We start from the raw sequence: 12,789 nt of genomic DNA, 5'->3' as shown, positions 1-12,789 counted from the left end.
ACTAATTTATGCCACACACTGAATTGAGATATTAGTTTTCAGGATAGGGAAATAATATTTTAAGTTTTCTAGACCACACGTATAAAACTGGGCTTATCACCTTTTCCCCTTACATAATGAGGATACCAAACTCTACTAATTTTTCAGTGGCTAAAAATTAAAACACACACACAGACACAAATCCTTACACTTGACCTTCAAAATCTGCCAAGTGCTTAATAAAAGCACAAAGGCTCCTTCCCAGCACTGACCTATTGCATCCCCAGCCCCAGGTTCCACCTTGCCAGGAGCAGGCTGAGGTGGTGCTGGGCTGCTGTTCTTTACAGGCTCAGCACTTGTCCCTGAGATAGTTTCTTTTCGAGAGGCTTTGGGTGGAGGTGGCTCTTCTACCAAAACACCACTTTGTCGCTGCCGTCGCCGTTTCTTACTCCATAATTCATGGCAATCCTGCCAGTGGGGGAGGCTGGAAAAAGACAAAAGGGGAAATGTGTGTGGGAATGTGCACTACTGAGTGAATGGAGGAACAAGAGATTAAAATGGGAAGGCAAAGAGCAAGGGGAAATGGAAAGGATAAAGAAAATATTAAAATAACCAGAAAAGTTAGTAAACAGCAGCAGCGTAAATAGAATCACGGCATATGGTAGTCTGTAGAACTAAAGATCCAAATGCCCAAAGGATTTCTTTCTACAGTGAGAAATGAAGATCTTGCTAATAACACAGACACACCTGCTCTATAAAAATGTCCATATTCCAGTCAAATGGTTAAGTTTTATAACTGTTTGCGCTTAGCATAAAAAAAATTAAGGAGACTTTTTTTTTCTTGGTCAAATTTTAATAGGGAATAAACAGAACAAAGGTGACTGCCTTCTTAATATTTACAAAAAGCCCAGGCAAGGTAGTAATTTAAATCTTGGAACCACATGAGCACATTGTAATTAAACCATCTCTGTGTAAAATCAGTTTATGTGTTACTTGGTCTCTAAGGACCAAAAAACTGGTTTTTTTTTCTTTCTGCCCACTGAATTTCCATGACCGAATATTTTCATTTGTGAGGTTTAATACATTTCTGGACTTTCCAATACTCAATAAATTCCAGTAAGTTAAATCTTACCACAACACAGATTACCACAGCCAAAATTTCCAATTTTTGCTAAAAAGCTTACATACTTCAGCCACATTCAATGCCTCAAAATTCAAACACAATAAATGAATTAAGATATTTCTTTGGATTATCAGATTTGTAGTTATTACCTGTTCATATACTAACATCTCATACATTTAAGATACAGTATTCCTATAAGAAAGAAATGCCCGTAAACTCGGACGTGAAAGTTATAATGCTGTCAGTGAAAGTCCAAAGGTTTCTATCAGAATGTGAGATGGGGAGTGTAGAACCTCTGAGGATCCCATACAATAGAGAAAATTAATAAAATTCTGATAGAAGAAAGATACATTCAGAGACCATGTTTTCTATATAAAAATTCAGGACATATGGCCTGATAGATAAACTACTGGTTTGATCCCTGGTCAGAGAACTAGATCTCACATGCCACAACCAGGAGTTCTCATGCCACAACTAAAGATCCCACATGCCACAACTAAGACCTGGTGCAGCCAAACAAATAAATATTTTAAAAAATAAATACATAAAATTAGGACTGTTCTTGCACATATGGGGTAACATGATCATTGCAGATATAAGGAATTAAAAAAGATGAATGGTTTAAAAACCTCTCTATTTGGTTGGCCACTGCAGCTTCTTTTTAAAAAAATCTATTATTTTTAGTTTCTCAGGCTTAGAGTCACTACAAGGCCACCAGCACTTACTCTGGAGGATCCATTTTGCTGAGCTCAACATCTTTAAGGAAATCACTCTGTAGAGTCTGTTCAGCTGTACAACGTTTGCTAGGATCTAACGTCAGCATGTGGTCGAGTAAATCAAGTGCTGCTGAAGGAATGCTGTGGAAAGGAAGAGCAAAAGAACAAGTTCACAATGACTCCAGTTCTTAAGCCTGTAACTTTATGCCAAAGGTCTCTGAATTTCCAACTCCATGTAAAAACCATGGGAAGGGAGTTGGAACCTGGCTAAACAAGAAAGCAGATTTGCTTCCACACAGGATTCAAGAAATGCAATAGGGACTTCCCCGGTGGTCCAGCGGCTAAGACTCTGCACTCATAATGCAGAGGGCCCCTGTTCAAGCCCTGGTCAGGGAACTAGATCCCACATGCTGCAACTAAAAAATCCTGTATGCTGCAATGAAGACTGAAGATCCCACATGCTGCAATTAAGACCTGGTGTAGCCAAATAAATAAATAAATATTAAAAAAAAAAAAAAAAGAAAGAAATGCAATAGTACCACAGGTAGAAAACATGAAGCCTTGAATGCAAGACTATGATGAAACTCATAATGCTCAAAAATAAAATGTTTTCCTACAGTGTGTTGGCATAATAAACTGGGATAGCACTAATTCCCCAAGACAGGAAAAAGCTAAGTCCAAACAACAGCCAAACACATAAACAAATAGATGTACATATTTGTCAAACTCACAAAGAGAATTCTTCTCGTAGGCGCCTTCTATATTGCTTCTTCGGTTTCATTGTATTGAAGTAGGGCAGCTTGATAACATCAGGCCACACAGCTGGACAAGGGCTACCACAGAGTCGACTGAAAACAAAGCAAAAAGCAAGAACAAGGAAGTGAGTGAGCATTATAAATTTTAGCAATTCTAGAAGCAGAAATGATTACCTGCTCAGGTTGGGGCTTTTGGCTTATTAAACTAAAAGGCATGCAGAGAGGTAAAACCTGACCTCACTGCTTTAAGGACAGAGGAGTTGGTTAAAAAATAGTAATGAGAAAATACTGGCACAATAGTCTAAAATGATTCACATATTTGGCTTTGTAAAACATGTTCTTAATGTCCCACATAGATTTTCATTACCAGTTTTGTTCTGTTCAGTTAGCATTAATTTCAGAGCTGAACTGGTCCTATAACATCCTTGTTGAACTAGCAGAGGAGAGCTTAAGACTGGAATTCTGATGGAAAACTGAGTTTACTGCATAACACATAATGGGTTATACACTACCTTTAAAAAAAAGTGTATATTAGCTTGTCATATTCTTCTCTTTAATCTTATTGCAAAACAAAACAAAAAACAAAATTCAAATTCCATCCCAATCCCAGACCTTACCCAAACCCTCTATTAAAGGCTCTTTTTTATAGCTATCTGTTTACATGATGCATCACTTACTAAACTCTGAGTTCTTTGAAGGCAGGGACCTATTTCTGAATCCTAAAGTTAAACAGTGATAGGAATTTGTTAGAGAATAGGCTCAATGAATGTTTGCCGAATAAAGTTGATCTTAATCTAACCTAAATAAGAATAAACAACTACTCTGAAAACAGCATGCTTTTACATGAAGAACTAATAAAAACTATGCAAATTAAGTAACTGAAATACACTTACTTATATATATATACGTACGTGTGTGTGTGTATATATATATACACATATACATATATACATATACATACATACACACTTTTTGTATATGGCCCATGACAAAATATATGGTAAACCTGACTGAAGAGAAACTTACTTGGACATAAGGAGCATAAAATCATTTAGTAGAATGAATGAAAAGTATTAGAAATTAGAGGATGAGATTACTGATCAACCTTGGGCACTCAGAGCACATACACAGCTATACCTGATCAGTTCTAGCTGAGCCAGTTCCAGATTGGCTTGAAAAATAGGCTTCTTTGTGAATAGTTCCCCAAGAATGCATCTAGAAAGAATAAAATTGAGAGGTCAGAAGAGAAATCCCTGGAGCTTATTTAAAGTGTATTTCAATAAACTTTTATAGTGTATCAGGTTGCATCTAATATACTAAAAAAGCCCAAAACTAAGGGCCTGACTTTCATAAAAGAAAATAATTCTTATGGTGAAAATAATATTAAAGATTAAGATTTGCTGGTAGATCAAATTTTTGCCACCTATAAAAGACAGTCTATAAGTAGAAACAAGAAGTCAAGGGACTTTCCTGGTAGTCCAGTGGTTAAGACTCTGTGCTTCCAATGTAGGGGGCATGTGCTTAATCCCTAGTGGGGGAACTAAGATCCTGCGTGTCACATAGTGTGGTAAAAAAATAAAGAAAAAAGGAGTCAAGAGTCCTTTTCTACCAATTCCACTGTAAATTTAAGGAAATAGCTAAACACTAAAAAACTCCTCACTTCAATTTTACAAAGATGCTGAGCAATTCCAATAAGAATAATATTAGCCTTTTTCTTCATCTGCTCTGCAGAATGGGCACTATATACAGCCCTCTTGACATTATATTTGTAAAGTTCATTGTCATCAGTTAGAATCAGTTTCAACAGGACTTTCAAATATGCTTAAATTCTTTCACCATTTTGAAAAGGCCTTTCAAAACTATATTGACATATTTACACAGTCTCCAAGTATCTCTCGATAAATTAGGAAAACTAGTAACTATTTAGTAGTAAAGAAAACAACACCTTAGCTAAGTGACCAAAGTAACATCGCCAGAAAAAGGTAAGCAGGGTTCATGTGAGTACAAATGCAATACCGTAAAAAGAACACTTCTGAAATATGAAAGAATGAAATTCTGCCATCTGCAACATGAATGGACCTAGAGGGTATTATGCTTAAGTGAAATAATTCAGACAAATACAGTATATTACCATTTATATGTATAATCTAAAAAATAAAACGAATGAAAAAATGTAACAAAGAAGGAACAAACTCACAGATATAGGGAAAAAACTAATGATTACCAGTGGGGAGAAGAAACTGGAAAAGAACAATCTAGGGGTAGGAGAGACTATGTATAAAAGAAATAAGCTACAAGGACAGGAATACAGTCAATATTTTACAGTAACTTGAAATGGAATATAATCTACAAAAATTCTGAATCATTATGTTGTGTACCTGCAACTAATATTTTAAATTAACAAAACTTAAATTTCAGCCAAAATCAAAACCGAAAAAAAGCCAAGTAACTGTTCCAGATTAAGAATGAAAACTAAATGTAATATGTGCTACTAAACTGGATCCTCTATTACATGAGGTATCGTTGCCAGGACATTATGAGCGTACTGACAAAATTAGTGTGTGAATATACAGAACTACTGGAGAAGGAAATGGCAACCCATTCCAGTGTTCTTCCCTGGGAAATACCATGGACAGAGGAGCCTGGCGGGCTACAGTCTGTGGGATCACAAGAGTTAGACATGATTTAGCAACTACACCACCACCACTACCATATAAAATTACTTTCAAATGGTTCTGGAAAAAAGATATATATATAGTACACATATACAAACATACATTTTATTCTATGAATATACTGTATGTTATATTACATATAAGTACATATATATATTATATATACATACAACACACACACATATATAGGTATAAAATATATGAATATAAAAGAAATGTAGGGCTTCCCTGGTGGCTCAGTGGCAAAAAAATCTGCCTGCTGATCAACGCAGGAGTCACAGGTTCAATTTCTGATCTGAGAAGATCCCACATGCTGCAGAGCAACTAAGCCTTTGCACCACAATCACTCTAGAGCCTGGGAGCCACAAGTACTGAAGCCCATTAGAAACCACCACAATGAGAAGCCTGAGCACTGCAACTAGAGACTAGCCCCTGCTAGCCACAACTAGAGAAAAGCCCATGCACCAAGAAGTCCCAGCATAGCCAAAAATAGATAAATAAAATTATTTAAAGAAGGAAATGTGGCAAGTTAAAAATCAGTAAAACTAATATAAATAATCTTAAAATAATTATGTTGAGTAAAAGCTGCCAATGTGAAAAAAACATGTACATTATGCTTCTGTTTACCACAAAATTCTAGAAATATAAATCAATCTAAAGAGCGAGCAGAAGAGTGGGTGTGGGGAATGGGATGATGTGGACAGTAAAGAGGGACTACAAAGGAACACATGGATAATTTTGCAGCACATTACTTTGGTTGTGGTGATGGTTTTACCAATGTCAAAACTTAAATTATACACGTTAAATATATGCAGTTTATTATAAATCTCAATTGAAAGGTTAAAAAACTAGTAAATCTGAATAAAGACTACACTAACATTCTTTGTACTATCCTAGTATCTTTTCTAATTATTTCAAAATAAATTTAACATGAAAAAAATTACATCAATACTCTATACTTTTTTATACCTGAAATTTTTTTTTCAAAATGTGAGGAAAGAAAAAAAAAAAAAAAAATAAAGGACAACAAATCTCTTTTCTGGCCTGTGTTCTGAAATGAGATTTATTTACAAATACTTCTGAAACCAGTGTTTACAGTCAGCCCTCCATATCTGTAGGTACCATATCCACAGATTAAACCAACCATGAACTGAAAATATTCAGAAAATAAATTCCAGAAAGTTTCAAAAAATAAAAACTTAAATTTGCCACGCTGGCAACTATTGGAGCATTTACAGTGTTTAGGTATTGTAAGTAATCAGAGATTATTGAAAATACAGTGGAGGATATGTGGGAGGCTGTGTGTAGGCTATATGTAAACACTACACTATTTAATATAACACACTTGAGCATCTTGTAAACACTACACTATTTAATATAACACACTTGAGCATCCCCAGGATTTTGTGTGCAGAGGGTCCTAGAACCAACCCTGCTGTGGGCATGGAGGGATGACTATAATACAGTTTAACTTTGAAATTCTTTAGCTTGACAAAATTTGAGAAAGCAAACAAATGTAGCTTTTAAAGTTTTCAGCAACTTTCTTTTAGCATTTGTTAACCTCAAATTCTTACTTCCAATAGTCTCTCAAACCTTATCCAGAGAAAAAAAAGCATAAGCAAAATTTGTTTCTAATATTAACTGCCAAATCAAATTCCAAATACAGTGTTATCACAACAGGTAAAATAAAACACAGAAAGAACAACCCTGCTGAGTTTACAGACTCTAGGTACAACTAGTCTGTGGGGTTTCTCCCTTGATTTTCACCCTGAACTGCTCTGCTCCATCGATTAATTCTGCCAAGAACATCCCACAAAAACACCTTCAGAGAGACTACCACAATCAACAAAGTATTAAGTGCACATCAAAAGTCAAGCAAAATCTCAGTTCAATGAGTCACTGAGCTTTTAAAGAAAGCATAATTTTCTACAATTTTAATTTGCAACTGTGTTTTTGTGTTTTCAGTTTCTAGTCCTTCAGTGAGGAAGACACTGTTATGTAATCAACACTTGGCTACTGCATTGAGGTGGTAGATTGCACAGAAATAATACCAACAGAGCTATGAACCTTCCCTGTGCATCTTAATGGGGTGTTAACTTTACAGCCTAGCTGTGACAATTTAAAAGCTAATACTGTTAAAGCAAATAGTCCAGAACACAAACACACCCAGCTTGAGTCAGTAAAATTTAACTAAAGCTTCATTTGAGTTGGGTAGGCTACTACAGAAATTAAGCTCTTTCTCCATCACCCTTTTCAATTTTGAAATAAAAGCCCCGTAGTTCTCCTTTGAATGAATGACATTAATAGAGGAGAGAAAGGATGGAAAAAAGTGATGTGCTCCCTGTTTAGTATATGTGTCAGAATCCTAAAGTATGGAGGTCAAGGTCAGTGTGCACAAATAATACAGCTTAAGAAACAATTAACTAACACGACCCATTTAAAATGTCTATGCCCCTAACATACAAACTGTGGTCTCTAAATATAATTTTCTACTAAAAGGACACCTTAAGAGAAATGGCTGATTCCAGGTCTGTGGCAGGAAATGAACCAGATGAGACTAGAACCAGAAAACAATAGAGGCTATCAATTCCACTATGGTTGAGTCAAAAGGTCCCAAGAATTAACCTGAATAAACTCCCAATGACTGAAGTCTAGACAGTTTGAAGAGGAATAAGGATGATAACTCTAATGAATTAAAACATGTCAAATATGTTTAAATCCATGAGTTTATAATGACACTAAAAACCAAACCCCAAACAACCTCTTCTTTGGTCATCTTTGGAGGATAACAGTAAGCTACCTTATTATTTTGAAAACTAGTAAATAAAATGAAAGATTTAAACCGTTAATAAAACCCTTTCAAAAACTTTTTTTTTGGCCCCACCCAGGTGGCTTGTGGAATTTCAGCTCCCCGACTAGGGGCTGAACCCATGCTCTCACCAGTGAAAATGTGGAGTCTTAACCACTGGACTGCCAGGTAACTTCCTAATTAAGCCTTTTCAATATCATTTGTACCCAAGGTTAGCCAAATACATAACCTTTCTTTATTCCAAGAAAGAATGAAATGATTAGAATATCATACCACAAAAATCCCAAATGAATTGATGGATGCAGACCACTAATAGCTAACAACACTTCCAAACGAGACAATTATATATCATTACATAAAGTGGTGTGTGTACATGTAACTCCACTCCAATAGGGATGAATATTTTATTACATTGTTTAGAACTGCCTGTGTAAGAGGATAATAAAAGTTGACTAATTTGCAATGAATTTTTAAAAATTGTTTTTAAATTTTCTACAGATAATGCACCCAGTTATTGCCTGTACTCTGGACAAGAGGCTCCCACCGCTTTCTACCCCCAACTAGGATATACAAGTAACTATGTGATCTGTCAGAAGTATATAAAACCACCTGTAAAATAGTTTCAGGGTCAGCGGGTATTGGGAATCAGACCTGCACTCACCTACAATTTATAGGAAATAAAAATAGAGAACTATGCAAAAAAAATCACCATGAAGATGCAATAATCAGTAAAGTCTAGATGGTGAGAAACTCTATAGGACAAGTAAACCAATTTCTTCTAAAAAAAAAAATTATAAGGAGGGGGGACCTAAGAGAGATGGAGGGGGAATCTATAATTAAAAGATGAGATATCAACTGCAGTCTTGAATCTTATTTGAAACTATGTGTCTGATATTAAGAAATATTTCACAGATTTCTTTGAACTCTGGCTAAAAGTTGATCCCTATCCTTCTGAACTTAAAGAAGAACTGCAAAAAAACAAATGGAGAGATAAAACACGATACAAGTTCATCAATATGTGAGTTACAAACAAAAAAAAGATGAAAGGAATCTTACCCACAGCTCCAAACATCTATCGCTGGTGTATAACGCTCCTCTCCCAGCAGAAGTTCTGGAGGTCGGTACCACAGAGTAATAACTTTGTTTGTATAAGGACGGCTGAAAAGTAAAATACAACCATGACATAAATTTATAATGGTTTCTGATGAAAAATACTTATATAATTAAATGCAAATTAAAACAGCTGTCAATTGGAGATGGGATCATCAAAATAGCTCCATAGCAACCCAACAGTTCAAAAGTAAACTGGACAGAAGATGATGAAGAAATAACTTCCATTCCAATTTGGGTTGATTTATTTCAGTCTAAAGCAGGTTCAAGAATTCAGAAAGAATTAAGTGTCTGAAATCTAGGTGGTAACACATTTAGAAAATTATGGAACTCTTCAGTTACTGCAATTTACAGAATACTAGCATATCCAAGAATAAAAAGGACTTTTTCCTATTTCCCATATGTAATTTTGATGAATGACTCACCTCTCTTCAGAATTATAGAGCCGAGCAAGTCCAAAATCTGCTAGTTTGATCTGACCACTGTAAAACAAAAATAATTATTTTCATAAGTAACAACAGGAGCTTCCAAATTACACTTAAAAAGTCAAGTGCTGGAACTTCCCTGACAGTCCAGCAGTTAAGACTCGGAGTTTCTGCTTCAGGGGGCACAGGTTCAATTCCTGATCGGGGAACTAAGATCCCACATACAACAAGATGAGACCAAAAATATAAAAGTTAAGTGCTAATTCAGGAGTTAAAGGAATTACAAAAATGAATTTTAACCTTTTAGTTCTGCTCTTAATGGTAACTCTCCCAGATTAAGTTTCTTTGACCACACCACTCCGCAAAGCCTAAGGGAGTTTTTTCTAAGACTACTATTATGTTTTTGGATTTGATTCCTTAACTAAATATTTCTTTTATTTCTTGGCAAACAAAAGTGACTAGAACCTGCTAGATTAAATACTTACGGTTGGGAAAAAATTGAATGGGCTATTTCAGATTAAGGGAGATTTAAGAGGCCTAACAACTAAATCCAATTCATAATCCCTGACTGATTCTGGTTTGAACAAATTGGCTCCACAAAAGACTGTTTTTTTATTCTGGCCACGCCATGGGGCTTGCTGGATCTTAGTTCCCCGACAGGGATTGAATTTGGGCAACAACAGCAAAAGTGCCAAGTCCTAACCACTGGACTTCCAGGAAATCCCTACAAAAGATATTTTTGACATAACTGAAAAAATATAAAATATGGACTGTTAGAAAATAATATATAATAATTTTGTCAGAGATTTAGAGTCAAACATCCTGATGTAATTTACTTTAAAATAAGTAAGGCAGAAAAGTAAGGGAGCAACTACAGCAAAATGTTAATTGTTATATAATGTTAATGTTAAAGAGACCACATCCATGTTTCACTCTGCTAAATATCCTTCCTTTGACATTGAATCAAGTAATATTTTAATAAAATGCAACACAAAATTCTGGGAAACTATTTAAACTATAATTAACTATTGGAGTAATCATACCTATCTCAATTTTTGTGTACAGTTTGTGTTATCTCTTGGGGGATGAAAAGCCAGTTGACTTTTTTTTAAAGGACTGGGGATATCTCAGGTGTTTGATAGCTCAGATCTAGCAGAAAAATGAGATGGAAGAGGGGGGAAAAGGCTATTCTACGAGGTGCTCCTCAAAATCTGAGCAATAGGACAAAATATTAAAGCCAGGTACTACTACCAACAAAATTTTACATTAAATCAACTCAACATTCCTAGTAAAGATTATGGGCACCTTACCCACTTGTCCCATACCTCATCACATTTTAAGTTCAATTTATAAGCAATTTTTGAGAAAAGCAAAAAGGAAAGAAATAGCTGTCTTGAGTCCTATATTGAGACAAAAAGGGTTCCTCAAATTCCTTGGCATCCTTACTTTGACCCCAAGACTCAAGGGAAGTTCTACTATGGTACGACTTAAAAGTTAAAATGGCAATAGAGGCACTTTCTTGGCGATCCACTGGTTTAAGAATCAGCCTGCCAATGCAGGGAACACGGGTTTAATACTTGCTCTGGGATGATTCCATTTGCAGCAGAGCAACTAAGCCTGTGCACCACAACTACTAAGCCCACACTCCGCAACCAGAGAAGCCACCACAGTGAGAAGCCTGCACAGCGCAGCTAGACAGTAGCCACTGCACAGTGCAACTAGAGACAGTCCAGGTGTAGCAACAAAGACCCAGTACAGCTAAATAAATGAATAAAATCAACAATTAATTAAATTTAAATAAATAAAAAATTTAAAAAGATGGTGGAAATGATAAAATATATTTTTAAAAAAGCAATAGATATATGGCTATGGAAAATTAGGCTAGACCTAAATATTACCAGAACCTAGTTTATTTCCTAATCCATCCCCACACCCTCTTACTCTCAGTAGATAACCTTCTTCACTGGAAACACGTCATCTGTTAGGTGGGAGCTATTTAACATTGTTTTACCTATACTTATTTACACCTCTAACCTTGTTTTCTCCTTTTCCTTCAATTACAGAAAAAATGTGTCAATCTCTTTTCCTGTTCAAGGATAATCCATACTACCACCTCTGGCTTTGATGCCATCTCCTCTAAAATCTCAATCCTTTAAATTACTTTGGTTCCTTCCTGAATCATCAACTTTCCCCTCTTTATTGACTTTCATTTTCCTTAGCATTTAAACATGCTCAAAGCTCTGCATCCTTCATAAAAAATTAACAAAAACAATTAAAGTTCCAACTACAATCACCTTCCCACTAATTATGCTACCCACCCACTTACCCCACACTTTCACCACTCACCTTTTTTATTCTCTTCTTGGGTCCTAAAGCCTATTTACATCATCTATAACCACTCATTCCTTAAACCTGCTAATTTTGCATTCATGATATTTCCTTATTTTCTTCTGATCTATCTGACCAGTTTCTCAGGTTTCATCTTCTCATATCTTTTCTATGCTTGGTAACTCCTGAATCTACACTGCTAGTTTGAAACTCGCATGTGATCATATGCCTACCTGGTATCACTACCCTGGATATATTACAGTACCCTGAATATATTATAGTATGGGGTTTCCCCTTTCACCTCACGCATCCTGTTCTTCCTGTATTCCCTATATTGACCACTGTGCCGCCCATCTAGATAGTTTCTCAAGTGAGAAATCTTTGAGTACACTGATTGATTCCCCACCATTCACTCTCTCAAGTCTACTGATCTACCAAGTCCATGCTGTCCATCCTCTACTAGCAACGCCTTGGTTAGTTTAAGTTCAGACCATTTCTTATGACGTTTTTAATAAGTCTATGTGCTCCCAGTCCACACCCTATATAGTGACCATTCAGTGATTTTTCTAAAGCAGAAGACTAACTGGTCTCTCCTATGGCTAAAATAATTTGGTTTCATTTATAGTTGTGTAATTAAGATAAACATCACGAAGCCCAACCCCCCTCTCCTCCCTCTCTCATCAACTGTTTTCCCTTCTTCATCCAGCTGAGGACTCCCCTCTAGGCCATCTCACTCAAAAGTCTCTGTGTAGACACTGAATGGGCAAGAGCAGAGGCTGGTTGGATCAGACTAGGCTATGAGACTCCTGCAGCCTGCTTAGAAAACTGAAAAGAAAATTCACTTTAGTCTAGAAGCTCACCAGCTTCCT

The 12,789-nt window shown here is 35.9% G+C and overlaps 1 protein-coding gene across 8 annotated transcripts in view; it reads right to left on the bottom strand.

The window, feature by feature from the left end:
* Nucleotides 1–12,789, bottom strand: part of CDK12 (cyclin dependent kinase 12) — a 58,210-nt gene that overhangs the window by 24,013 nt on the left and 21,408 nt on the right. For all 8 annotated transcript variants that reach the window (XR_310802.3, XR_001296879.2, XR_001919743.1 and 5 more), the window contains exons 7-12: nt 9,593–9,649; nt 9,114–9,215; nt 3,711–3,788; nt 2,550–2,666; nt 1,828–1,959; nt 252–463 (exon numbers count right to left, since the gene is read on the bottom strand). Coding sequence is in view for 4 of the 8 variants with exons in the window: in XM_018065003.1 (XP_017920492.1) it covers nt 252–463; nt 1,828–1,959; nt 2,550–2,666; nt 3,711–3,788; nt 9,114–9,215; nt 9,593–9,649 (698 nt within the window). In the remaining 4 variants the exon portion in view is untranslated. The remainder of the gene's footprint in view (nt 1–251; nt 464–1,827; nt 1,960–2,549; nt 2,667–3,710; nt 3,789–9,113; nt 9,216–9,592; nt 9,650–12,789) is intronic.

This window comes from Capra hircus, chromosome 19 (assembly GCF_001704415.2).
Source record: "Capra hircus breed San Clemente chromosome 19, ASM170441v1, whole genome shotgun sequence".
Classification (NCBI taxonomy): Eukaryota; Metazoa; Chordata; class Mammalia; order Artiodactyla; family Bovidae; genus Capra; species Capra hircus.
The sequence above is the reverse complement of the archived record's forward strand: the minus strand, read 5'-3'. Positions and strand labels throughout refer to the sequence as shown.